At 47.6% G+C, this 27,943-nt stretch overlaps 3 protein-coding genes across 4 annotated transcripts in view; 1 reads left to right on the forward strand and 2 right to left on the reverse strand.

The window, feature by feature from the left end:
- Positions 1–497: 497 nt before the first annotated feature.
- On the reverse strand, positions 498–5,024 carry TP53I13 (tumor protein p53 inducible protein 13). The gene is made up of 7 exons (XM_055577077.1): positions 4,789–5,024; positions 4,535–4,609; positions 4,281–4,322; positions 2,389–2,517; positions 2,050–2,253; positions 1,372–1,927; positions 498–1,292 (listed from the first exon to the last, which is right to left on the reverse strand). Exons 1-7 carry the CDS (start codon positions 4,858–4,860, stop codon positions 1,180–1,182), a joined length of 1,191 nt encoding a protein of 396 aa, XP_055433052.1. The 5' UTR covers positions 4,861–5,024; the 3' UTR covers positions 498–1,179.
- Positions 5,025–5,930: 906 nt separating this feature from the next.
- On the forward strand, positions 5,931–18,915 carry ABHD15 (abhydrolase domain containing 15). Its single transcript, XM_055577081.1, has 2 exons — positions 5,931–7,805; positions 10,793–18,915. The coding sequence occupies exons 1-2, from the start codon at positions 6,925–6,927 to the stop codon at positions 11,316–11,318; spliced, it is 1,407 nt and encodes a 468-aa protein (XP_055433056.1). The 5' UTR covers positions 5,931–6,924; the 3' UTR covers positions 11,319–18,915.
- A 30-nt stretch (positions 18,916–18,945) lies between these two features.
- TAOK1 (TAO kinase 1) overlaps positions 18,946–27,943 on the reverse strand; it is a 107,552-nt gene continuing 98,554 nt past the window's right edge. For both annotated transcript variants that reach the window (XM_055577078.1, XM_055577079.1), the window contains one exon: positions 18,946–26,723. In XM_055577078.1, the coding sequence (XP_055433053.1) occupies positions 26,262–26,723 (462 nt within the window). In that variant the 3' untranslated portion in view covers positions 18,946–26,261. The remainder of the gene's footprint in view (positions 26,724–27,943) is intronic.

A 27,943-nucleotide genomic window follows, 5' to 3' on the forward strand; every position in this document is an offset into this window, starting at 1 on the left:
TGCGGGGCGGCAGTGCCGTTCCAGAGGCCTGGCCCATCTGGGGTTTCGTGAGGGGTGAGGGGACCAGGGTTGGGCGTTGACCCCCCCCCATCCTGGGGCCAGGGGCTGGGGGAGGGAACCAGCTGGGTCCTGCCCTCTGCCTCCCCTCATTGCTCCCCCCACTCATACCCTCTATGAACTTAAAGGAAAACCACTTCGCTCCATCTCTCTTCCCCTCCCTTATGGAGGGGGAAAGTGCCGGCTGGGGCTGAGAACTGAGCACCCGAGCCTGGGGCTGGCTCCCCGGGGTCCCCGACGAAGCTGAGAGCCCCTCCCTGTGACCTCCGAGAGGCCAGCGCCTGCGGTGTCTGGGCCCCTGCAGCCTGGGGAGGCAGACGGCAGCTCCTACCAGCTCCTCTCCCTGCCCCACTTCTGTCCCCGGGGCCAGGCTCGACCTGTGTGGTGGTGGGTGGGCTGACTGTCAAGACGTGTGTCATGTACATTTGTATCAAAAATAAATAAGTGACCATGTGCCCTTTTCTGATGCTTTGGGAACTGTGGGAGGAGGGATCAGGGAGGTGCAGACATGAAATGGAGAAAGACCAACTTGGCAAAAGTATGAAGCCAGTGAAAACGGTGACTGCTGCAGCCCCCATACTGAAGGGGAGGGAAGCCCCTTGTCTTCTGTTAGCGGGGTCCTGCAAATAACGTTTCAGTAACTACCACCAGCGTCCTGCCACCTGGCCGCCCATGGTGGTGGAAGGGCCTACCACGTTTTAAAACCCAGGATCTGAGGCCAGGTTGGTAAGAGGCAGCAAGCAGACGGTGCCTGACTTGATGCTATATCCCCCTCCCGACCTCAAACACGACCTACGTGACCTAGGACAGTGTCCCCTGCGGGAGTGAGTCAGTCTGTGTGGCAGATGCACAAGCTCAACTCCAGCCTCTACTAAAATAATTTAATAAAAACGGAGTTTTTGCAACGGAAGTTTGAAACTGCTCCTTTCTCTCTCCTCCCTCTCCCCAACCCCATTCCTCCCAGCAAACCACACACTAAGGATCAGCCCATCTGCCGCGCTCGGGCGTGACTGCTCCCTCCGGCCGCCAGGGGGCCGCCCCGCGCGGGGGCCACGTGGCGGAGGTTGCGGCCTCCGGCGGGGGGAGGAGCCGAACCTGCCACAGCGGCAGGGCTGGTGCAGGTCACTCGGAGCTGTCCCCGTCCGGGCCGCTGTCCGGCGTGGGCGGGAGGAGGGGTCTCCGGCGGGAGCGCTTGACCCGGCGAGGGGGCATGAGCAGCCTCCGCTTCAGCACAGCTATGGGCAGGAGGGGGAGTGGTCAAGGGCCGGGAAGAGCCCCGGGGTGGGGCTGGGGGTGAGGAGGGCCACGTCTCACCAGCCACGGTGTCCCGGCTGTCCACCGTGGGCTCCCAGTAGATGCTCTCCCCGCGTCGGAAGTTTCGGTGCAGCCGAGTGCAGAGCGTGGCCAGCGTGAGCAGCACCAACAGGAAAGTCAGGGCCATGGCCGCCCAGGCGGCCTCCTCTGTGCGCGGGGTAGGGCCGCGGGCGGCCCTCGGTGGCCCTGCCGCCCGAGGGGCCGGGGAAGCCTGACCCGGACAGGCACAGCCCCCAGGACTGTTCTGCCCTTTGGACAGCTGAACCTCCAGCCTGGAGCTGACATTGCTTCCTGGTCCCCCAGGCAGCAGTGGGCCAGTGGACACAGACCCGGCATTATTGCCTTCACCCTGAGATCCCAACATGGGCTGTTTGGCCTCCAAGCTCCCTGGGGAAACAGAGGGGAACCTCGGGGCTGAGGGTGTGGGCTGGAGACCAAGGGCAGCCCGCAGCCCACGTCTCCTGGCACCACTAAGAAAGAGCTGCCCATGTCCACTAGATGCCACCTCCACGCCGGGTGGCTGCCAGCTCCGCAGAGTAAAGGCCAAAGCCGGGGCCTAAGAGGAGAAGAGACAGCAGTCACCCCCTCCCTGCCCAGATGCAGGCCAATGGCACCCAATGGCACCACCACCCTGAGCCAGCAACCCCATGACCGCCACGCCTGGCCAGCACCCCTCACCTGCACACACCCTCGCTGACTGCACAGCCTCCCTCTGCCCAGCATGGGCACCAAGGAAGGGGGCCCAGGAACAGTGTCAGAACGGAACCCAGCTTTCTCTCTCCTCTGCTTCTGCCGCTGCCTCCTCTTCAGCCAGTGGGCAGCCCGGGCCGGCTCCACCCTCGCCATCTCCAGCGCTAAGCCCCATGCTGCCAGTACGAGGGGCTACGAAAGGAAGAGAGAACTGTTATAGCTAAGTCGAAGCTGGGGAGCAAGCAAGCAGAGGCCCTGAATTCCCCTTGCCCTGCCCACGGCGCTGCAGCCTCCACTGGTACCAATCAACTTTCAGCAAGCACTTACCCGATCCTGGGTGAGGCTGGAGTCAGGGGCCAGTGAGGGCTGGGCCACACAAGTGTGGGCCAGAAGAGCAAGCTGGAGCTTCAGCCAGGGGTGGGCACAGGGGTGGTAGAGGAAGCTGACGTCCTCAGACTGCAGGAAAGGCATGGAGACATCAAGCCGGGCCCAGGTCCCTCCTGAGAGTTCCAAGTTCTCCCATCCTGGGGAGCCAACTTCAAGGGACTCCCAGGATGACCAGATGACCCTCCCACCTTCTGGGCTCAGGAAAGGATCAAGAGCCCTGGATGCTGGTGTGCATGCCCTCTTGCCTCTGAGCATTCCTTTCATCCCTCCTTTCCAAGCAGTGCCACCCCTCAAAGGTCACAGCTTCCACGACAACATGCGTGGTTAACCCTGCCAGACTCAGACCACCCTCTTTAGCTATGTTCCTCTGCACCTGGCTCTACAGGTCCCCACCTAGGCTGTAACCACCCCCACAAAGAGAGACCAGGTCTTCTATGTATTGACCCATCTATATATATTCAGTCTCCCCAAAGCATCCGAATACAGGGCACACAGGCAGCAGGTGCACAATCTCAGGATGGAAACACTTCAGTTATGAATCATTCTTTGATTGAGCTGACCTGATGCTCGGCATTTGTGCCGGAGGCTGTAGGAGATGCCAAAAGAGAACTCCTGGGCTCCGCTTGCAGGGAATACAAAGGAAACTCAGGGAAACAGGACTAATGCAAATGAACGAGCAAACTAATAAAGCTCAAAGTGATTAGCAGTTAAATTATAAGAGACGATTTCAAGCATTACACAAATTTGGAGAAGGTGATGAATAAATAAGGGCTAATGTGCTCAGGCAAGGTCTCAAGGGAGAGCTGACTCCTGCCCTGGGCCTTAAAGAAGGGTAGGGATGGATGGCAGGAGGGCAGGGAGCTGCCCCCCTTCAAGTCAGGTCAGGCCAGGTATAGAGGGGAAGGAGCCTCACACTCATGGGTGGTGAGCAGACCAACATGACTGAAGGGGAACCAAAGCTGTGGAGAGGTTACACGACGCTTACTGAACCAGGTAGAGCCAGAAAAACCAGACAGGGGGGTGGGGCCACGATAAGGTGGGAAATGAGGAGCCACTGGTTTCTTAACAGTTTGCAATGAAAAGGGCTGTTTGGGGAAAGGAAACGGATAGGTGGCATGAGCTCTTCTGGCTTGGAGATATTACAAGGATCAAAAATAGGTATTTCAAAAGGAAAACCAAAGGGACAGAGAAGCTATCCAACCACTGGCAGTGAAACACACAGGCACACAAGGTGAACCCAAGGTTTGGTCGGTAACCTGACATACACACACTCCTTGTTGTTTACTTGCTAAGTCGTGTCTGACTCTTTTTGACCCCATGGACGACAGCCCACCTGACTCCTCTGTTCGTGGGATTTCCCAGGCAAGAATACTGGAGTGGGTTGCCATTTCCTTCCCCAGGGGATCTTCCCAGCCCAGGGATCGAACCCACATCTCCTGCATATCCTGCATTGACAGGTGGATTCTTTACCACCAGTGCCAGCTGGGAAGCCCATAATAACCACTGAGAACCTCTCTCACAGAAAAGCAGGGCCCAGATAAGTCAGAGACTTCCAAAGTCACACAGCAGAGCTAGAGCACAGGTTGTTTTCTCCTAGGACTCTCAACCCCCTTGCAGCCTCCTGCCCACACAGCCAGCTACTCATAGCATTCCTGACACCTCACTGCAGAAGACAGAGGCCTAAGCTCACTGTCCTAGGACTAAGAGCACTAAGGTCTCCTCCTGGAGTGGGGAGCAGTAAAGAATGGAGCTAGTGAGCAGAAGAGGTGGAGCCTGCAGGGAGTTGGCTGTTTCCAGCACAGACCCCGAGGATGCCTGCTGCTTGTACTCACCTGCTGTGGCCGCATCCGTGTGTAGGTCACTCTTGGTGACACCTGTACCAGGGAGACAAGAGAACTGAGAGGCCCCGGGGGACTCCGCTGGGGGGATGGGGGTGGGACACGACAGCAGGCCCGTGCTGTCACGTTGGGATGGTGACGCTGGTGACGAGGGCCAAAGGAACAAGGTGTGGAGGGCACCGCGAGGCCAGGGCGGGACTGCGCTACCCCTTCACGCTCCTCTCTCCCACCGCCCTCCAGGCTCCCACCTGTGGGGGCAGAGGCCACAGGCCCTCGGGACAACGGGCTCCCGCCTCCTCCGCCGCCGCCGGTTCAGCCACCACCTGTGGGTTCAAGGCGCAGAAGAGCTGGGTTGTTTGGCCTCGGAGAGGGCTATGACCTCTCCCTCCCAGGCCCAGCCCTCCAAGGGAGAACTCCGAGTTCCCCTCTCGGCACGCCCCTCCTTCTGGCAAAGCACTTGGAGACTCCGGGCCGAAAGCTTCTCGGCAGCTGGTCGCCTTACCTCACGGGGACCCAGGAGTCCCGCCAGGGCGGCCAGGAGCAACAGCTGGGGCGGCGGCGGAGGAGGCGCCATCCCGGCCCGCCCCAGGCCGGCCTGCCGCCCGCCCAGCCAACAAGGGAACGCTTGCCGCCTGGGCCTGCCCCCGCGCACCCACGCCGCCCGCGTGCCCACGTAGACCCCGGGCTAGCGCGCGCGGGTCTGGCCCGACCCCAGACCGCGCGCCTCGACTCCCCGGGCTCGCGAGCCCCCGGCCCCGCCCCGCCCCGGCATCGCCCCGCCCCGGCATCGCCCTGCCCCCGACATCGCCCCGCCCCCGACATCGCCCCGCCCCGCCCCCGCGGCTCCGGGCGGCTCACGCCCGGTCCCCGCCCCGCCCCTGGGCCCGCCCACCGCCCGGGCCGCGCGCGCACGCGTCCGCCAGCCCAAGCCGGAAAAGTCGTCGGGAAGCCGGTCCTCAGCTCACTGCGCAGCGAGACAGGCGGGACCACCTCCCTCCCCACGAAACTGGTCCCAGCGGGTCTCCGCGGCCTGCAGGGCGCAGCTGCAGCTCTTGGGTGGGATCGTGGAGCGTGAAGGAGGGCGGGAAATGGGACTCCTGTGAACTAGGTGGCCCAGGAAAGGAGACGCGTCCGCTCCTTCGGCAAACCCGCTTCAGATTCATCATTATGACTGCCTCTGGAAGAGGGGCAGAATCCTGAAATAACAAGCTACGGAAAGGAGAGGGTCCCCACTGCTCCCCTCGCAAATAGCACCCGAAACCGGAGGAGTCTCAGAGGGTCTCGGGCCTCCACGCTCCCCAGGCCTGGAAGTCTCGGGAAACTGCAGCCGGGCTGGGGGCTGCTTTGTTGTCCACGTCCGCCTCCGCTTTCGTGATAAGCCCAACGGCGACCCGCCGGTGCCCGAGGAGACTTTGGCCACCTCGTGAGGTGGAGTCACAGGCCTCTCCCCCAGCAGGGTGCTCGGGCCAGACATTCCCCGCAGCGGGGCGCCCATCTCCTTGGCCCAGCTCGAGATTTTGAGGGAAGACGGGAAAGTGGGTGGAGAGGGAGAGCTGTAATGTCCAGCCTGAAACTTTGAAATCGAACAAGAGCGTCTCCCACATCCACCGCCCCCACCCCTCGTGACTTGCAAGGGGTGTTTCTTACCCGCCCCCCGCGCTCCAGAGATTGAGCTGATGAAGGGACTCAATCCATCCCCCGCCACGGCCCGCTCGCGGGGTGACAGGCACCCCCCTCCAAAGGCACCCGAATGCCTCTTTCCCTCCGGCTCAGGGGCTGTTTCTTTTGGGGAAGTCCTTCCTGGGGAGCGGTGTTGAGGGTTCCCTCTCCCTGCAGCCAGGATCCAGGGCAACCCCGTGCTCGCGGGGGCGTAGGCAGGGCGCTCTAATGCAGGCAAAGGAACGAGAGGTCCCTGGCCTTCTGGGCTCCCGCTGCAAGCCCGCTGTCGGGGCGGAACGCCTGCCCTGGCCCTCGCTGGCCCTGAGCCGGACCCTCTCCCGGCAGGAGTTATTGCGCAGTTGCGGGTGCCGGCGGGGCGGAGACGGACACCGAGGTCGGAGAGGACCGCCGGTCCGGGCGACAGAGGTGCGGGTGATGGTTCCCGCTGCAGCCGCGCCGCGCCGCCCCGCGGGAGCCCGGGGTCCGCGCCGGGAGCTGCGGTTCATTCGCGTCTCCCTTTTGCTGCTTCTCGGCAGCGGCCCCTGAGAGGGCAGTGACGCAGGGGCTCCCCGGGAGCCACACACCACGCGGGGCGGAGGGGTGGGGGCAGAGGATCCTGAGGCTCACTCCCGTCTCCCCCCACTCCTCCGCCGCCCACACTCCGCTCCTCGGCTCGCCTTCCCCACTCCCTTCCGCCTCGCCGGCGCGTCCTCGCTGCCTCTCCGTGGCCTCCGCTCCTTTCACCCTCTGCTCCTGCCTGTCGCAATCGCTGTACAAAGGGCCGGGGGGCGGGTGAGGGGAGCCGGGCGCGAACTGGCTGCCTCTGCGGGGCCGCGGCCAATCCCGAGCGCACCCTCTCCCTGCCCCGCGGGAGGGCCCTGGGCGGCCGCCGCGGCCGGGCGGAGCCGCGGGCAGAGCGGGGAGCAAGCCGAGGGGCGTCCCCGCCGCGACCGCCCGCCGGGGGCTCTCCGGCCTCGCCATGCCACCGTGGGGCGCCGCCCTTGCCCTACTTCTGGCTGCGCTCGCCCTGCTCTGCCTGCTAGTCCTGAAGCTGCGGCGGCCCGGCAGGCGCGCCGTCGGAGCGAGGACCCTACCGGGGGCGCGGAGAGAAGATCACGGGGAGGAGGTGGACGGCGGAGGCCCCGCGGGTCAGTTCAGCGACGGGCGGGAGCCGCTGCCCGGAGGCTGCAGCCTCATCTGTAAGCCGTCGGCGCTGGCCCAGTGCCTGCTGCGCGCTCTGCGACGCTCGGCCGCGCTGGAGCCGGGCCCGCGCCCCTGGCTGTCTGGGCCCCACCTGCAGACCCTCTGCCACTTCGTGCTGCCGGTGGGGCCGGGGTCCGAGCTGGCCCGGGAGTACCTGCAGTTGGCAGATGACGGGCTGGTGGCCCTGGACTGGGTTGTGGGACCTGGCGCCCGGGGCCGCCGGGCCACCAACGCCGGGGGCCTCCCGGCGGTACTGCTGGTGATCCCCAATGCCTGGGGGCGCCTCACCCGCAACGTGCTCGGCCTCTGCCTGCTGGCCCTGGAGCGCGGCTACTACCCGGTGATCTTCCACCGGCGCGGCCACCACGGCTGCCCACTGGTCAGCCCCCGGCTGCAGCCCTTTGGGGACCCATCCGACCTCAAAGAGGCCATCACTTACATCCGCTTCCGACACCCCGCGGCCCCGCTGTTCGCGGTGAGCGAGGGCTCGGGCTCGGCGCTGCTGCTGTCCTACCTGGGCGAGTGTGGCTCCTCCAGCTACGTGACCGGAGCCGCCTGCATCTCACCCGTGCTACGCTGCCGCGAGTGGTTTGAGACCGGCCTGCCCTGGCCCTATGAGCGGGGCTTTCTGCTTCACCAGAAGATCGCCCTCAGCAGGTGGGTAATGGGGGCCGCAGACGCGGTGGGTAGGGGTTTGGGGCTGGGAAACAGCTCTGCCTGGTACTGAATCAAACATGTGTAGAGCAATTTGGGCAGAGTTCTCCACAGTTTCTGAAGCGTCCAAACCCTCTAATCTAGACAGAATCAGAGAAGCAAATTTAAAAGTCACGGACCGACTGAGTCAGCATCATTAGCTGGAGCAGGGACTCCAACCCAGGGGGCCCCCTGGCCTCACCTCCGCTGCATTTCATCCTAGCAACCTGAGCACCTGATGCTGCACATCGCCTAGTCAAATCAGCAAACAGGGCTCTGGAAGCAATTGTGACTGATTGTCCAGAATGTTTCCTTATAGTCTCTGAGCCTGGAGATGACAGGAATCAGAAATTTGGTGGTTATTTGATTTATTGAAAGTCCTTAGACCTGACAAATGTTTTGCATATTCCTAGGTATGTACTCAATATTTAATGCAAAAAATTTTAAGAATGTTTAAACATATTTCTTTAAATCTCCAAAAAGAAAAGAATCTACCACCAGGGTGACAGGGAGACTCTTCCACTGAAAAGGCCTGGGTGACAGTCCCACAGCAAATAACCAGGCCTCGGCTTACACTGTTGCTTTCTTAGGAGATGAAAGGGTCAGCTAAGTTGCTGGAAATTCAGGATTTGAACCCAAATGGGTCTGACCCCACATCCCAGGTCTTTCTGCCCCACCACAGTGTTACCATCATGTCTAGCTAATCCCTATGAGCCTCACTTTCATCTTCAGTTAAAGGGAGTTACTAATCACCACAGATGGTGACTGCAGCCATGAAATTAAAAGACACTTACTCCTTGGAAGGAAAGTTATGACCAACCTAGATAGCATATTCAAAAGCAGAGACATTGCTTTGCCAACAAAGGTCCGTCTAGTCAAGGCTATGGTTTTTCCTGTGGTCATGTATGGATGTGAGAGTTGGACTGTGAAGGCTGTGCCGAAGAATGGATGCTTTTGAAGTGTGGTGTTGGAGAAGACTCTTGAGAGTCCCTTGGACTGCAAGGAGATCCAACCAGTCCATTCTGAAGGAGATCAGCCCTGGGATTTCTTTAGAAGGAATGATGCTAAAGCTGAAACTCCAGTACTTTGGCCACCTCATGAGAAGAGTTGACTCATTGGAAAAGACTCTGATGCTGGGAGGGATTGGGGGCAGGAGGAGAAGGGGACGACAGAGGATGAGATGGCTGGATGGCATCACTGACTCGATGGACGTGAGTCTGAGTGAACTCCCGGAGTTGGTGGACAGGGAGGCCTGGCGTCCTGTGATTCATTGGGGATGCAAAGAGTCAGACACGACTGAGTGACTGAACTGAACTGAACCTCACAAGGTGGCATGAAGTAAGATAAACAAAGTACGGGGCCTGGCACCAATACGTGGTGGCAATTGTGATTTCTCTTTCTTTCCTTGCTCCATTTTGCCTCCCAAACCCTGAGCTCAACAACAGCCCACATGCTACCATGGCAACCCAAAGCCACTGGAACAGTCCAGGGGCAAGATGCTCTCACATAGCCTGATTGTCAGTTTCCTTCCACAAATGACCACCATCAGTGCTGCTGACCCCAGGTGCCAGCTGGAGGATACAGTGGGGAAGTGAAAAGAAAAACTGGGCCTTTAGGAACTGTCCTGCCCATGGAATTTGGGGATTGCCCACTTGGGGCAAGCCTCTTTGACTGTTTGCAGGAAGCACCTATCCAAATTCAGCTGGCTAAGGCTGAATTAACCCAAGCTAAGTACTGAACTACCCATCCTGGCCTCCTGGTCAGGGTGCCAGGCTCTCCCCAGGGAGGTGGAAACAGCAAATATATCCCTCTTTTCCAGAGCAGTTGCTCTCAGGCTCCCATTTGGGAACGCACCCTGTAAATTAATTATTACACTCTCAGTTACTTCCTCCGCCACTCAGCCCTCTCTAGAAATACTTGCCCCACTGATCAAGGTCACATTCATTTGTCATCATCCGGACAGCATATAATCTATTTTTTAAAAAACAACCAAACTGGGCTTCCCTGGTGGCTCAGTGGTAAAGAATCTGCCTGCCAATGCAGGAGACATGGATTCAATCTCTGGTCCTGGAAGATCCCACATGCCATGGAACAGCTAAGCCAGTTACACCACAACTACTGAGCCTATGCTTTAGAGCCCGGGAGCCGCAACGACTGAGCCCACGTAGTGAGAGCCCATGCTCCACAAGAGCAGCCACCGCAATGAGAACCTCGGGCACTGCAACTAGGCTCGCCACCACTAGAGAAAAGGCCGTGCAGCAACAAAGACCCAGCACAGCTAAAAATAAATAAATAAATATATTTTTTAAAAAGCAAGCAAACTAATACAACTTAGAGTAAAATGTTAATGATGGGGGTGTCACTTGCTGGTTTGGATAGTCTGAGCCAGTGGGTTCTAAGAGGGGTACAGGAGGTGACAGTTTGTTCCCTACAGGTGACAGCAAGTTCCCTACAGGGCTCAGAAGTTGAGGTCAGGAGGACAGTGGTCACAGCTGTAAAGTCAAATGCTGCCCCAGGGCTGAGGAGGTGATGCCATGAATGACCATCCTCATAGATACTGTAATACAGGAAGGAGGGCAGAAAACCCTGATTGTTGCCATGCCAGCCCACGTCATTAGACCTCCTCATTTCCTTTGAGAAGCCAGCTAGCTGCATTTTATGTGAATTATCCTGATGTTATTATTTTTAGCCACACCATGCAGCTTGTGGTACCTTAGTTCCCCGACTAGGGATCAAACCAGGCCCACGGCAGTTTTAAGCACTGGACTGCCAGGGAATTCCCAAATCTCCTGGTTTTAAATGATGGCAACAATGTGGACGTTTTTAAACACACTATAAGGCCAAAGAAAGCCTCCGTCGTCAGACTCTGGCCTGTGGGCAGCCATTCTGTAACATGTGCTGTCAATTTATTTTCTCTTTCCTTCCTTCCTCCTCCAACTTCTTGCTGCCAGGTACGCCACGGCCCTGGAGGACACGGTGGATACCGGCAAACTGTTCAGGAGCCGCTCCCTGCGGGAGTTTGAGGAGACCCTCTTCTGCCACACCAAGAGCTTCCCCATCAGCTGGGACACCTACTGGGACCACAACGACCCCCTCCGGGATGTGGATGAGGCGGCGGTGCCTGTGCTGTGCATCTGCAGTGCCGACGACCCCGTATGCGGGCCCCCAAACCACTTTCTGCCAACTGAACTCTTTCACAGCAACCCCTACTTCTTCCTTCTGCTCAGCCGCCACGGGGGCCACTGCGGCTTCCTGCGCCAGGAGCCCTTGCCAGCCTGGAGCCATGAGGTCACCTTGGAGTACTTCCGGGCCTTGACTGACTTCTTCCGGACGGAAGAGAGGATGAAAGGGCTGAGCAGGCGCCGAGCTTCCTTCCTTGCGGGCCGGCGTCGTTGGGGAACCCTGCCGAAGCGGGAGGTCTCCCCCTCTTCCAGTCTGGAGGAGATCTTTAGCTGGAAGAGATCCTATACGCGGTGAGACCTGACCTGAGAAGCCCCTAGCCCCACAAGGAAGAACAGAACTGCGCATGGCTGAGTCCTTACCAGGCAATGAGGACGGAACGCGGCCAGGCCGCTGCAGCCCTTTGCCCCTGGTCCAGCCCCTCTATTAAACTGGTCTGTGGAAAGAGATGGAACCCCCCCCGGAAGCTGGCGTTCACTGGCCCCTGGGGAGAACTCCTGCCCAGACCCTGCTCTGCACATGCCAACTCATCCTGGCTCAGCAGCGGGGCATTGCCCGTCACTGTCCAGTCATTGACTTCATAAGCCAAGGAATAGCACCATTTAAGTTCCTGGACTTTAGAGAAAATGCTAGTCCACTAGCGATGACACAGAGAAGATGAGTTTTTGTGAGCCATTGGTAGGTCTGTGCCCCACAGCTTCTCAAGCTGGAGCCACTTGAGGTAGTGGGGACAGACAGGATGTTTGTGTCTTGGTCCCACTTCCCTCGTTTTTTTTTTCTGCGGCTGTGGCGCTCCTCTGACTTCACACGGTGACAGCTGTGGAAGCGGCTCATAGAGCCGTGTGGCTGTGTCAGTGAAAAAGGCCCGAGGCGGTCAGTGCTGTGCAGAGACTGGGTTGGGGAGGGCGACAAGGCGGAGAACGTGAACACCTGCGTCTGGTACACTAAGGTCCAGTGTTTGGATGAGTTCTGCAAGTCTTGATTGGGCGAGGGGGGCTGATCTGGGGCTTCAGCCTAGGACCTCCAGACTCACTGGAGAGATTCCAGGAGTGATTAAGAATAGGAAATCCTTGCAGGGTGTGCTTGACCATGGCTCAAGGAGCCAGGCTTTCAGACATTCTAGGTGCCCTTTCCAGTTCCATTTTGGGGGATTACTCCAGAGCTCCAGCGAGAGGTGTTTTTCTCTAGAGATGTGAGCTTTCTCTAAGTGGTAAAAGTACAAACCTCATATCTTAGGTGGTTTTTTTTTGGTTAGTTGCCCTCTTTTCTGACACTGCTGCTAGCCTTTCCCTCTTCAGAGAGACATCTGGTACTAGAGAAAACAGTAGTTCCAAGAGATTGACTGGAGCTGACTCAGTGATTTATGAATATTTCACATTATCATGCCTTTTCTGCTCAATTATTCAAAAGGCTATCCATCCATGTAGATGAAGAAAAAGCTTCCCCCTGGATCTGGCCACTTACTGACTGATAACCTCGGTGTTTTGAGGACTAACGCTGAAGATTAGAGTAAAATAAGGTATTGTATGGATTGACCCACACAATTGGTTTGGGTTAGGCCATTAAGCAATACAGTAGGACATCCAGTCTGTCCCCTCCCCCCAAAAGAGAAAGCTTTGCCCGGAAGTTTTAATTGGTTATCAAGAAAAGAAAGCACCTGTTTCAACAAGCGGCTCCATCCTGGCCTCACCAACAGGAAAGCAGTTTTAAGGAGGAGAGACGTTTACCATGTCCTAAGGCTTGGTATGAGGAATTCCTAGGGCCATGATGTTAGATTTGGATAATCTTCGCCCATTCTTGTTCTTCTAGATCAAATAAGAAGAAACTCTATAAACTAATCTAAGAATCTGAACCGGAAGGCAGACAACACTCAATTGTCTAAGGCACATTATCCTGTCATGAAAAGATTCTCCCCCTCCTTCCCCACTGCTGGTTCCTCTTCCTCCACGTTCTTCAGCTAACATTCTCTCACTGTTTCTGAGCAGGAGAAATAATACCAGGCTCCTCCGCCCATGGGATTTTCCAGGCAAGAGTGCTGGAGTGGGGTGCCATTGCCTTCTCCAATAATAAGGAAGGGAACCCCAAAGAAGCCATTGTACTTCTGGCTAACTGCCTTGGTGTAAGGCTTGGTGAAGAGCTACTGACATCTGGCCACCCTCTCCACCAGCATCTGGTACAGTGGAGATTTCCGTTTATTAGCTCTGGCACTCCCATATTCAGGACCCTATGATAGTTCAGAACTCACTGTAAACCAAACAGTGGTTTTTTAAACACCGCCCCCCCCCCACACTGCACCCCCAGGATTAAATGGCCCTTAAGGGCTAAAATCTGGATTGTTTCTCTAGGCCAGATACCTTGAGACTCTAGTCCTTTAAGATAATAGCTTTTGGAGAAATCATGGTTCATCTTTTACGGGAAAGCAAGCTTGTGGGGTGGGGGTAGAGGAAGATATATATATATATATATCCTTTATGTGATAAAAGTATGACCCTCACATCTGAGGTGTTTTTTTGGTTAGTTCCCTCTTTTCTGACACTACTACTAGCCTTTCCCTCTCCAGAGCCAAGCTTTCAGAACAGCCCAATCCAGTTCCACTGATTGCCTTGGATCCACAGCTCTAATGACCTAAACCCCAATTCTCCTCCATGCTCCTTGTGCCAGATGTACTCATAGCCGTTCTCAAAAAGCTACTTCTGTCCCGTCTTCTCATCACCATTTGGTGACATCACTGCTTTTCAGCCCATTTTTGGCAAGAAAGTGTACTTCCTGTTCAAGCAGGTTTGGGTGACTTTGCCTTTCATCTAATGATAAAGGACTCACCCAAACTGGCTCCACTTTGGTTGTGAGCTAATTATATGAAACCAGATGGAAGAACCCCAGACACACATTCTGAGAGAGTGCCCGGCCCTTGGACAAACTGACAAGTTACAAACTTGGGGAGGCAAGAAAACAATGACACAAACAAAACCCAAGGAAGTACCATGAGTTGGGAGTGTTCAGGTAGCATGTCTGGCAGTCCACTCAGGTCTCATTCACTTGCTCACCTCCCCTTTTGGTCTCTTCATTATTTATAATCACCTTCAAATGGTAAAGGGGGAAAAAACACAACCCAAAGACAATAAAGGAGACATTATCTCCGAAGTAGAAACTGAGTTATGTCTCCATCCACTGGATCAGAATGTAGGAAGCCCACAACTGCTTCTCAAAGTTTCTTTGAGTTCTGCTAAGTTCTGACCTTTGATATCAAAAACTGTGCTTAAGCTGTAACTTAATTCTCTTAAAGATTTAGTATTTTATGTATTTATACATGGGTTTCCAAGGTGGATTGGCCAGAGATGACAATGTAAAAAAAACATAGCACCAAATCCTCATTTTGAGAAGACATTCTCTGTTTTGAGTGAAGATATCCTTGCTAAGACTTGAGTGCTGTTATAAAAGAGGTCTTGACACAGGAAGTGTCATTTCAGCTTTATATACAACCTCAAAACCACACCAGAGCCAGAGAGTCTTCTGTACTCATCTTCCACCCAGACCACAGGACCCTCTGTCAGTCAGATACGCTTAGTAATGCCAAGGTTTCTTCCTTTAGAAATGAACTTTAAAGTTTCTCCATGCTTAAATAAACAGATACACTTGGCCACTTTGGCGGAACTTGCCAATGATACCAGTGATTCAGTGATATCAATGATTCTACATCCAAGCCACATAGGATGGCATCAGAAACTGTTTTCACTATTTATCACATTTTACAGAGTTAAGATTGAGAAGTTATACCCAGGGAGTGTCCGAGTGCCCAGAGGTGGAATGAATGCCTTAGGAAGCAGGAAGTCCCACAACTCTGGTAGAATATGCAACCTAGACAGCCACTTGGCACACATCGTGGAGGGGACCTATGCTGAGAAAGTGCAATTTCATTAAAACAAACAATAAAAGATGTTAACACTTTAAAAACAAGTATCTCTAGCTCCTCCAGCCTTCCTATATAATAATATCCTGTTCTAGTGTCTATCACTAGTGTGATTAAACAAAAAATTCTCTCCAACTTGTTTGCCTCTGAATAATAAATTGCAGTCTCCCTGCAACAATGGAATGTCATTTTTAAATCTCCAGAAACAAACATGCTGTTTGTCTCAAGTCCTCCATGTACCAAGCCACACTTACCTACCTGTGAGTTAACAGAGCCTCACTGCACACTATTTGCTGGGTGTTGCTTCACTTCTATAGATCTAGGTTTGTGTCCACTAACACTAACCACTGGCAGCTCTGTTTAATCAATAACCAGTCCTCCTGCTCTGGGCTAATAATTTCCCAGTAGGCTCAAAATTCCCTGATCATCAATGATACCTACATAGAGATATTTTCCAGGGGCAATTATTAATTTGTGTGTTGGACAGAATACCGCAATAGTTTCTGGAGATGTGGATTCTAGTTTCTTCTTTATCAGTGACACATAGGACTTTTGGGCAAGTTATGAGTTATTCCACATGAAAACACTGAGACAATGAAAAAACCTTAATTTAGGTCTGTTAGGCTAAAATGAAATAATAAAAGCAGATGGATCCTGTTCTGCAAATCCATTTAATTCCACAATCAGAGTTCAAAGACCTCTGTAATGAGGTGACATCTGCTTTCAGATCAGAATCTTTTTTCCGATTCTTATAAGGCCAAGAAGTTCTAGTTATTAATTCTATTGCAAAGTAGGGAAGGACCTGGAAGAGCAGCACCTTTGAGGCTCACAGACTGAATGCTGGGTTGCCCAGTTGAAAGCAAACTCTTTCCACTCCCTTCCCAAGCACGCGCGCGTATATACACTACACACACACATACACACACACACACATGCCGATAACCATGTTATCATTGGTTCATTTGTTCCAGCCAAAAAACCATCTGCTTTTTTCTTATAAGTGATGTCAGAAAGGATGTGCCCTTCAAGATCTCACAGTTAGTAGTGACGGGGCTAAAGACCAGAACCCCAACCACTGCTCTTCAAGCCAAACTTTGCCTTTTCCTAGTCAATCACTGAGATGACAATAAGTAATGCTCATCTTAAACTCCATAATGTAAAGCATGTTAACAAAAGGAGAAAGAATTTGTTTTCAGAGCTGCTGCACAACTCTGTGACAGAGTCAACATGTATCTATGAATGGTGTCCCTAAAGTTTATTGCAGTTTGCATATAGCCTTAGCAACCCCCCCCCCCTTCCCCTGCTGGCCTTGCCTCTTATCCATAAGAACAAGTATCTGAAAATATAGTCACTAGTTGCCTGGGACACATACAGGAAAACCCTGGTTTAGCGGTTTTTCATCACTCAGATGTAGATGACAGTGCTAGCTTACAACCCTGGGGCTCTGGAGCTAGCAGACCACTGTGCTGATTTTTTATTTCTGTTCAAATTTCTTTTATAGTCAGGTAGGATAGGCTTTAAACCCTATGCATTAACTCAGAGCATCTTTGATGCATTTGGTCAATAACAACATGTGTTTTGAGTTGCTGACATGGTTAGAAGCACATGTTTTATGATACTCTCCTTTCACTGCAGTTTGAACAGCTCAATTGTGGAGATATAAAAAGAAATCTTGTTTTTTAAATCCCTTTTTATAGCTCAACCAAATTCAAGGTGGGATGCTGGAAATGCTAGAGATAGAACACCTGGAATCTAATCTTGGCTGTTTGACCCAGGCAAATTAAACCCTATGTAAATGCTAATTAATCTCAAAGTAGCTCAATATCAACATTCTAGGAGTTTAAAAGCTATGTTGAAAAGTGCCACTTTTCTGATAGTCTTCTATTCAATAAAGTAGGTAATCTCAATAATGCTTTTGAAAATGACACTTAAAACTACTAATTAAAAAAACACAGAAGCCCCAGTCCATGAAACTCCGTCCCTCCAAGCCTTCTGATAAAAAAAAGTCATTTTAACAGGACTGGATTAGATGATCTACCTCATTCAGGGCTAAAATGTGGCGATTTTAAAATCTGGGAAGATAAACCCAGATGAAACCACCTTCAGAAACTTTCTTTGCACAAGGTCCAAGAACCACAGACAGCTGGGCGTCCATGTGTACGGGAGGAACTGGAGTAATATATACCACAACGTATGTTTGTATAAAACTTAAGAACATGCATCAAACCGTTAGAACCTAAACTAGAATTGTATCTCACAGCCACAACACAATAGGCTACATCACTGCCTGGGCACACAGAATTTGAGGCAATTAGACTAGAGCCGACATCAGGGAGCTCATTTTTAGCCGCATCTCACTCATCCAGCACAGTGCCTGAGATTCAGTGATTATCCAATAAACAGTCATTGAACTGAAATATATTTTATGGAAATACAATTACTTAAAAAAAACTGAGCAGACACTCCGTGTACTAAAATTACTTTATTACAGTTGATTTTTTTTAAACATTTCCTTTGCTATGATACAAAGGATACTTACAAACAAAATATTACATATGACCTTGTTTTCGCTCTTATGTTCTGACAACTTGGTAACAGCTTTAAATGCACAATCTATACAATTAATACAGGTTATATATGAACTATAAGGTATGTTGAACCAGAAGAATACTGACAATATACTGTACAATAAGCCTTACCAGTTAGTGCTGCAAACCATTTCTACCAAAAGGAAAATGCACATCTGTACAGTCACTTTTACCAGCTGGTGCTGACAGTGGGGGAGAGGCTTCATCTCCATTGGAACCCTTGGGAAGCCTCCACTGTGGGTGTCTGTTTGGTCCAAAAATTAAGAGGACTGTGTAGATTTAAAATTAGTCATCAGGAAAGTGGCAGAACATCACTTTCAACATGATAATCTCTCACCAAAAAAAAATCACGTCCCAGCTTTAAAAGACCACGGTCCTTTGTCCACCATGAAAACCCGACAGGCTCAAGGGCTTTGGGAGATGAGAAGATGAAGGCTGCCAAAAAAGGAGGCAATAAACCAAGCCAAAATCTAGGTTTTGCAAAATCTGTTTTTTTTTCCCCTTCACCAAAGGGAACTAGAAATGTACAAATTCATTGATGAATCTCAATGATAACATATCAGTTAGCTGATAACCCTCATTTTATCTGGACCCCTGACTTGTGGGAATAACTGAAAGAGATTGTGGATTATATACACCATTTTTAGAAAAGAACCTTTTGCTTAGTTAAAATATTCCATTTAGCCACCAAAGCTGGTCCTGGTCTATTACAGGTGTGCATTCATCTTTCAATGGTCTACTCAGAAATGATAAGGTTACAGCTTTTTTTCTTTTTTTAATTTTTTTTAAATAAAAAAGCAATTGACTGAAGCATTTTTCTTTTTTTCGGTAAATAGCAAAAATAAAAATAAAAACCAACCTGGCATTTGCACAAATAATGCAAATGGAGCGATATGGCCTTTAAGGTAACGGGTTAGTAGAAAGGAAGAGAGAAGTGAAGAAAATTCAGAGAAAATGATGTATTGATTTTTCTTTTTAAAAATTTCTACAATACATGTGCAAAAAAATCATGCTGGTTGAGGAAAACAAAAGTAAATGAGTATATAAAACTAAAATCATAAATAATATGTTTGGATGACTGGTAAAAGCAGAAACCAACCTGGGTTACAAAAAGGATTATACATTCAAGATGCTCTTAAACCCAGTGGGATAACTTATGTTAAAACTGTGTTAATAGTTACGTTAAAAATCTCAAGTTTGTTTTTAAATCTTCACAATACAAGCAAAGCTGTTTTAAAATATACACTATACATATTTCTCATAGTCTCTCCAACCTCATTAATGCGCATTAGGCTATCCTTTTCATATACTAAAACAAGGGGTTTCTGAAAGCTAAATTGTTCAGAGCAACCCATCCATTATTTAAATGTTTAAGTTTTAAATGGGTTAAAATCTTTAGCAGACTTACATAAATAGGATTTAGCAACACAAGTGTTAATTTAAAAAACTCTAAAGCATTTACAAATTATCAGGTTGGAATAGTCTGGGGAAGTTATGTGCACTATACTTCAAAATGTTATTTACATCAGACCATTGCTTTTGTAAAAATTTCCCTAAAAGATAAAAAACAAATTTGGAGAATTAACCCATTCTAACCTAGCAGGGGAGGATCATAAAAGGAGAGGTAAAACAATAACAAAATTATCTCTTAATAGAAACCCCACATATCCCTCTCCACTTGGATTTTGCCCTATGAAACCACCTGCAATTTCTAATAGGCTCATATAGCAAATGTCAAGATAATGTGGTAAAATACCTTGTCAGATAAATTACTGGCCTCGAGTGGACTTAAAAAATAAAATGTTTTTCCCACCTGTGCCTCCGGCTTGGATTATTTTAGACACATGGATGTAATTAATTGGAGGGGCACTCTAAACAGGCACAATTCCCATTTAATATAGAATAAAAGGTATGACATATAAAATGCTTTTGAGAGAAGAGGTGGTGGTTTCTTTGATATTATGAAATGCAAGAAAGCACATTTGGAATGGACACCAAAGAAGAGCTTTCTGGCAACACAACAGGGGCAGTCAGTATCTTGATAAGCTGAATACACTTGTCTATGACTAAACAGGGGTTAGAAGGCTTCCAATATTTCCCCCCAGGTTTGTGTGATATGTGCCAAACAGTCACATGGCCAGTTAGAATCTGCAAACATCAAGCAGTTCCATCCTTTTAAGTCACATAATTCATTCCATGACCATGTGTAATTATAGAAACAATAATGTTCACGCTGAGGCAATGTATTTGAGGGCTCAGAAAAAGCAAAATGTGCCACCGAGAGAAACCTGTTCCCATACAACTGGTCTTCATGCTTTCAAGTGGCCTAATATACCTTTGATGCTAAGCCAAGCCATGCAAAAGCAAAGAGCACACACTTTTCATTAATATTTGTATCTCATTTCTAAACTCCACTGACCTCAGAGTTGCCATAGAAACATAACATGAGTAATGAAAGCATACAAGTGAAGGTTCATGGATTTAAAAAAACGCATTTCCCTCATCTATGTTTAACAGCTTTTAATACCTTAGGCTACAAGGCATATCAAGGGATAATGACAAAGGAACATATGTAGTTCTGGAAATAGGAAAAATGCTCCAGAAATGGGATCAATGTGCCAGTAATAAGCATAGTTCATTTGAAAATTCAGCAAGAGAGCCCAATAAACAGTTCCAAGCCATAATGTTATCACCTGCGTAATTTACACAAACATTAAAACTCTTGCACTTTATAGACAAAACACACTTCTGTAAACATGGCCACTGGGGGAGGGAGGCTCCCTACCTCATTCATGACTGAGGACATGTAATCATATTAAATAAAATGACTCTGCTTCAAACAATTTTAAACCTGACCAATGATTAAACTTAACTTCCCCGTTTAACAACACTGAAGCATTAATTCTAAAAATGTCACCTAGGATGGTTTCAGGGTTAGATGCTAGGACCACAACTGGCAATGACAGCAACTCCTCTCTAGCTGGCACAGACTTATAAACTTTAGTACAAAAACAAAAAAAATACAGAAACTAGGTCAATTTGTTAGCTACATATTTACAGATAATTACACGATTTCTTCACTCACAATTGCTAAAAACTATGAGTGAAAAGGAAACTGTGCAGGTTGAATTACCCGTACTTTGGGGGGAATTCTGGGGTATCAAGATACCCTTTTCATTCATTCACAAGTCTCATCTTCTCTCCACTTTTTCATGGCAAACTACCTACAGATGTCTAGATTAATATATCCAATGGGCATCCTGTTTCAGAGAGGATTAACCTTTTTCTCTATTTAAAAAAAGAATCTCTTGTATATTTAAAAATAAACAAACCCAACACAATCAAACAGATACCACACACGCACACACACACACACATGCACACATCCTCTGAAACTTCAAAAAGTTCTGATTGTTGGGTAACAGTTAACAGTGATGGTGACATAGTAAATGGCTCCCCAGTTTTTATTCTCTGCCTTTATTTTCTTTAAAGGATATCTATTTTGGGGTGGGTGAGAGGGAAGTGCAAGTTTAAGAAACCCACAACAGGCAGATAAGGTGCATACTAATTTATGTATTTATGATCTGAGGACTACTATTAGGCCAAATGGATTCTCTTCCCTTGCATGAGTGAAATTTTGGAAATCTGAATGTAAGTGAGGGAAGAACTAGTCAACTGACTTTAAAAGGGGCTACCAGAATTCAGTAGAAAATATAAACACACAGCAAAGGAAGAGTTCTCAGCTTCACTTTCTTTTTCTAGACAGTGTTTAATAAAACTTTACAAATTAAGTCATTTCCAATGTAGACTTATTGTAGTGATTTAATAAAAGTGCAGACAACATAACCAGACACACAGCAAAATAGACTTCAATCAGTAGTCCTTGCATACAAGAGGCAAGTCTGCTAAGTGTACAGCATACTCTTCATCCTTTAAGGAATCTGAGGATGGAAAATTTCCAGTTCTTAACAACTAAGAGTAAGTGAGGGCCTTTTCAAAGGTAATGCTACAGCCTGGTTGGGGGCACTATCATGACAGATGAGGGAAAACAGAGAATCAGTTTCTCTTTAACAATAATGATCTGTATTTTGGTAAGCAACTCCAAGATGACAGCCCAAGTTTTAGATCTGTTCCTTAGAGAAGACAGTTGTTTTTTTTTTTTTTTAAGACATAAGAGCCTCCTCTTTCATCATTATAGGAGATTCACACTTAAACACCTTAAATATATTATTTTCTGACTTGAATACACACTAGACACTTCACATTGTGAGCATGGAACAAAACGCAGGGCCATATAAACTTCCTAGGAAAGGGTTGCAGTGTGGGGCCAAATCTGTGCTTACAAAGATTTGCCTCTGAAGGGGTGGACAGTACATGAAGAACTCACTATCAGCAAGCAAGAAGAGGCAGCCGAAAGGAGAAAGCCCCTTGCCAACACCAAATCCTTCTCTCCCAGTGGCCATTTCCTGTTGACTTTATTGTTTAGGAGAACCTTAGATGCTTTAGCAGTAATTTCTTTCTTGGATGTTTTGGTCCTTAGCAAAGTTTATCATTATCATCATCATTATTAATGGAACAAAAAGGGTAAGAGGATCAATGGCACCACTACTAAGAAGTATGTATGGAGTGCACATGAAGATTATGTGATTTATCGGTTCTCTTCACCTCTGCAGAGGAATCACCACCAGTGGTTTTTAGTTACCATGGTTCATTTCTCTCTGCATCTCTATCTTTCACTGCATCACGACACAAACTCACAGGAACACTAACTGGTTCCTTCCCCAGCACTACTTTACTGCATTGCAACTTATGGTTCCACAATTTACTTAACTTTCTTTCCACCCACTCAAGTGCTAAGAAAGGATCAAAAAAGAAAAGACTCCATCTAATGACCACCTTCTCATAAATATCAACCCAGAGTATTCAATTGTTAAGAAACACATGCATTCTTGCCTTAACTGAGGACTGAAATAACAAAACAAAATAACAGAACCTTAAGTGCCCTGATGGAAATGTACAGTATGAGTTATATCCATCTATCTATACACACATATAGACACTCATATGTATATACAATATATACATACAAATGATAATAGCTATACCAAAAATGTGCATATTTAACACAGTTTTTAAAAGCCAGTAGATTATGGTATAATACAATTTATTTCCACTAGTGAATGGCACAAATGGAGAAATGCAAAGGAGGTGTTTCAAGTACAATAGAGTCATTTTTCACAGGTGAAAATAAACAGTATTATTCCAGTGTCCAACACAATGTATTCTATAAAAGTTTAAAATGCCAGACATAAAGAAGTAGAAAGTTACTAAAGTCTGCCTTATGGTTTGAAAAAGATACTCAAAGTGTTTTTGATTTTTGAAAAGGGGGAGAGGAAAAATAGGTGGAAGTGGGAGAGAGTCAAGGACAGTTTCTTTAGTGTGCTAAATGGTGTTTACTTGATGTCTAGGCAGCTGAAAATCATACTGACTATGCTAAAAAGTTCAATTTACCAATAAACCCTTGGCCTAGAGTACCAAGCATCTCATTTCCGTGGGTGTGGCTTCAATTCCAGGACTGTTCATCTCTAGGCACTGAAATGACTTAGAAAAGAATGGCAGCTCTGAATAAAATATAAACATATTTTCCAGCTAATGTTATCTATATAATGAAAATACTTTCAGATACTTTAATTTGGGGTTAGAGCTGACTTTAATAAGGGGAAAAATAAGTGCAAAAGGAAGGGAACCCCATTAGGAACAATGTATCAAAGTATGAGGTTTTGCATTTTTCAAATGCTAACTTAAAAAAGGGGGAGAGAGTGAACACAAGAAACTTATACTGCCAAGCTCTGGATGCCAGACATAGCATATATGACTTTCTGATATGCGTGTGTAAAATTTCCCATACTTTTTATTTTCTCAAACACATTTATATATAGTGAACACCAACACTGGGGAGGAGGTAGTAGTACTTTGATCAAATGTTGAAGTCTGTACACTGATTCAGAAAGTGCCTGCTTCTTTCTTTAGGATCTCTCAAAACCTTTCAAATTTTCTTGCTACAAGCTTTACTCTGATGATTCCTACTATGTATGATATTCTTCAGAAGTTAGATCTTACACACACACACAAATCAATTAATTTGAACCATTTTTGCAAACTATATATACTTTAATTAACTTAATGGAATAATCCAGGTATAGTCATGACCTACATGTAAAACTGGTTGCCACACAAATCAGATACAACGACCTATTGGATAGACATCTGGAGTCAGTATTCAACCACAATTTTACAAGTACATACGGTCTGCATGAATTCAATAATTCAATTTGACTAATTCAAGTCCACAAGTGGACTTTAACATGTATTATTGGTAGTATTTTTTAAAGAGTTTTATATGTAAAATTGATCTGCACTTCTATTCCACCCCTCCAGTAGTACAGAGGGGCCAGATCTAGTAAGAATTTTTATAAAAGGTATCAAATTCATTATATTTTTATACATTTTATTAACTCTAAAGCTCTCTCCTATCATTTTCCTCCAAATAGGTAGATACCTCAGTTTGCTTGAAATACTGTATACAACATGAATGCAAAAAGACAGAAAATAAAAAGCCCCTTTCATTAGACAGAAAAGCAAGTACATGTCATGTTCACCTAAAAACTGGTGATTTCAAGCCTGGCCAAGAGGACAATGTACCAGAGCACTACCTGAAACACTGCCTAAAAGTGTGTGTGAGTTCTACTGTGATCTTGCCTTTTAAAAGACTTACATTAATTTTTCTTCCAGTTACCTTTAAATGAATGCCAGAAATTCCTAAAGGGGAGGATTCATGGAGATTAGACTGACATACCTGGGGAAGACTAAAATTTGGTTGAGAAAACCAAGATTTCAACAAACAGATTACTGGTTGGTCATTAGCCTGGACCTAGGTGAAGAGTATCATTGAGAGGGCCTTAGAAAATTCTACCTGGGGGTCCTCTGACTATATGAAAAGCAGGATCCAGAGTTAGCAGCAAGGGTTCTTCAAGACAAGGGAGGGGGCAAAACAGTAACTTGTAAGAAACTCTATCACTGAAAAGAACATTTTTTTTTCCTTCAAGTCATACTCACAGCTTCCTACCCACCTTCAACTCAATTTCCACACTAACAGTGGAATACCAAGTAACATCTAACTTTCAGCATTGGGTTGATCCTTCATTGCAAAACAAAATAAAACAAAACAAAACATGCCCCTCTGTGGGAAAAAATAAAAAAGTTAGCGTTTGTCAAGAGATTCCCTGACCACTATAACTTACTTTACTTTTTTTTTCTACTTTGCCAAACTAGCTAGTTCCTTTTCAGTAGTACTTTAGCACTGAGGCTAGAGACTTCTGGAAGTGGTGTTTCCTGTTGTGTGATGTTAACATGATGCCGAATGGTCACTAAGGCTCAAGGAACTAGAAGTTTGTAAACTACTGCAGCAACAAAAACAGCAATTAGAAAAAAAAAAAAAAAAAAAAGAGGACCTGCACATGCAGCAAAATCTACAGTGGTGATGAGGATTAGTCAGCAGCTGGCAAAGCCATTGGCTCAGTGACTCCTGGTTCACTATGGCAACTAAACATTTAAATAATTGGCTATTCTACTTGTAAACAGGAAATCCCATAAGCCAAAAGGGGGTAATCAAATTCTGTCTATGTAGTGTGGTGAAAATTCCAATAGATGGCAGTTTGCAAATATGGCATCATTCAAATACCTCTGGCATTTGATTTGTATTGGCTATATATCTTTGTTTTTGTACAAAGTAGAAGTACTGTTTGGGGTCTTGGAAGCTATAGAGCTTAGCTAGGATGAGATATCACAGTATAAGCAACGAAACGTCAGGACACAGAGGTTTCATCTCCTCACTCTTGCTGCTGAACATACCTACCATATGAACTTTCAGGGGCCTCTCTCACCCTTCTTGTCTTCCCCTTTAAAGGCTCATGGGTTTGTTGATACAATTCCCACACCACTTGTGATCTCCTTAAGCACCTCCATCTCACCATGCCACAAAGAAGGCACAATTGAATGCACCAAAAAAAAAAAAAAAAAAAAACTTCACTGACAAATCTATGCAGCATTCAGAAAAAGAACTAAATTGTTTCCTACTCTCTGAAAAAGTCAATGCAACCCTTTAGTGTTCATGGATTTCCATGTTCTTTTTCACTCCAAATGAGGCTGAGAAGTCAGACCAATTTACGTTGGTAAGGGGATACAGATGTGTTTCAGTAAGAACTTGTTTCAGCATATGCTGCCTGCTGTGAGTGGCTTATAAGAATGTGGGATATGTAGAAAGGCTTTAGATCTTTTCACATCCTTCTTAGGATGTATCATTGCCCCCAAGTGATGACCCAAGATACACTGCTGCAGTCTATTTTTGCAGTTTTCAAAAATACCCCCTATCTACCCAATTTCTTATAACCACAGGCTTGATACATATATATGGGTGTGTATGTATTTGTATACACACCTACATGACAGTTCCCCTTTTCAAAATTTCTTCAAAAGTTAAAAAAAAAAAAAAACCTGGCAGCCAAATACTATGACATCCCAATTAGTAAACACAAAACAGAATGCTTTACAAAAATGAGTAAGATATACCATATGCACTCAGCTTCCACACTGTAGTACCCAAGTGAGGAGGCTGCTGTGACGATGTCTGTAGGCAGTTTCTTTTGGCAGACAGCTCCAGCGGAATCGCCACTCTCAATTATTAAGTTATGTATAAGACATGTGTGACCCATTGGATATTTGAGAAGTGACACTCGTGCTTCTGCTCATGCCCTGCTCCGTCCGTCCCCCAGAAGCTGTCCGCCTTAGAGCCTGAGGGCTATTGCGGACTCCCATACTGCTACCTCGGGGTACCCCTTGCATTGGCCCCGAGGGGTGACCCCACGGCTGGGGTCCACCTTGCATTGGATGGCCCCAAGCTTGTGGTGGGCCACCCATGGGATGACCCCAGTGAGGTCCTGGACCCCCGGTAGGATTGTGAGACCAACCAGAAGCTCCCGGGTAGCTGTGGCTGAATGCCTCAGGGGAGAGATTAGAAAGGACCATGTTACTAAAACCTAGTCTCATGCTTTCAGAGTCAAAAGCTTCAATTTCTCTGGCTTGACGTTCCAGCAGGCTTCGTATTCGTTCTGTGCGTTCATTCTGCAAAGCCAACATTTCTTCTTCAATCTGTTGGGGGTTAGAGGGAAGCAAAAAGAAAGCTGATCTATTTTTTTAAATCTATAAACTAATAAGGAAGTCATAATTAGTCAGCTTTGAAGTGAATCATAAAAAAGTTCACAATGGCTATTTTGTGGATGTATATTTAAAAATCAAAGAGATGTACTATAGAAACATATACAATTTATATTTTTAAGATGTGTAAAACCAAATTCTTAAAAACAAAGGCAATAACCTCTATTGAATTAATAAATCAAGCCAATTATCATCAATGGCTACTAAATCATTACGTAAAACACTGAATCATTAGGTAAAACACTGAAGACACCTGGGACTCTCCTTGGCCAATCTTGTAAATAACAATACCTTAGCCATCTCTGTCTCTAGATTGTCAACTGGATGACTTTTGAGTGAGTGAGTGACACTCAGTTGTGTCCAACTCTTTGCAACCCCATGGACTATAGAGCCTGCCAAGCTCCTCTGTCCATGGAATTCTCCAGGCAAGAATACTGGAGTGGGTTGCCATTCCCTTCTCCAGGGGATATTCCCAACCCAGGGATCAAATATAGGTCTCCTGCACTGAAGACAGATTCTTTGCCATCTGAGCCACCAGGAAAGCCTAAAACACTGAATAAAAATGAAAATGGGTGAAGGGAAACTAGCTTTATCAGACACACCAAAATGTCACTCTATTAAATGTGGTACTGGTGTAGAGACAAATTATTAGTGAAATAGAAATAAAGATCTCAGTTTGTAGAGTTTTAAAGCAGGACAAGAGCATTAATTAATTCAATGGGGAAAAGATGAATTTTTAACAAATAACACAGGCACAATGGCCAACTATCTGGAAGGAAATAAAAATGGAACTCCATCTTACACCATATTCCAGATACACCAAAGCCTTAAGTAAAAAGCAAACAAACACAAACCATAAAGTTTTCATTAAAAAGTTAGGAGACTCTATATACCTAGAAATTAGTGGTTGGCTAGCCGCCATAATCAGTTCTGGAAAACTGGAAGGTATTACAAATAAGTGTAGTTGACTGCACATACATTTTTTTTTAATGTAAAATAATTCATAATAAAGTCAATAGGCAATGAAAAAAGTTCATGGAGAACTTTTTTATGAATGATCAAATTGATAATTGCCTAAACCTACTGACCAATATTAATATCACTTAAAAGGGGGACAGCTAGACATTATATATCTCCTGATGTAATGTAAAAGG

This window comes from Bubalus kerabau, chromosome 4, assembly GCF_029407905.1.
Source record: "Bubalus kerabau isolate K-KA32 ecotype Philippines breed swamp buffalo chromosome 4, PCC_UOA_SB_1v2, whole genome shotgun sequence".
Classification (NCBI taxonomy): domain Eukaryota; kingdom Metazoa; phylum Chordata; class Mammalia; order Artiodactyla; family Bovidae; genus Bubalus; species Bubalus kerabau.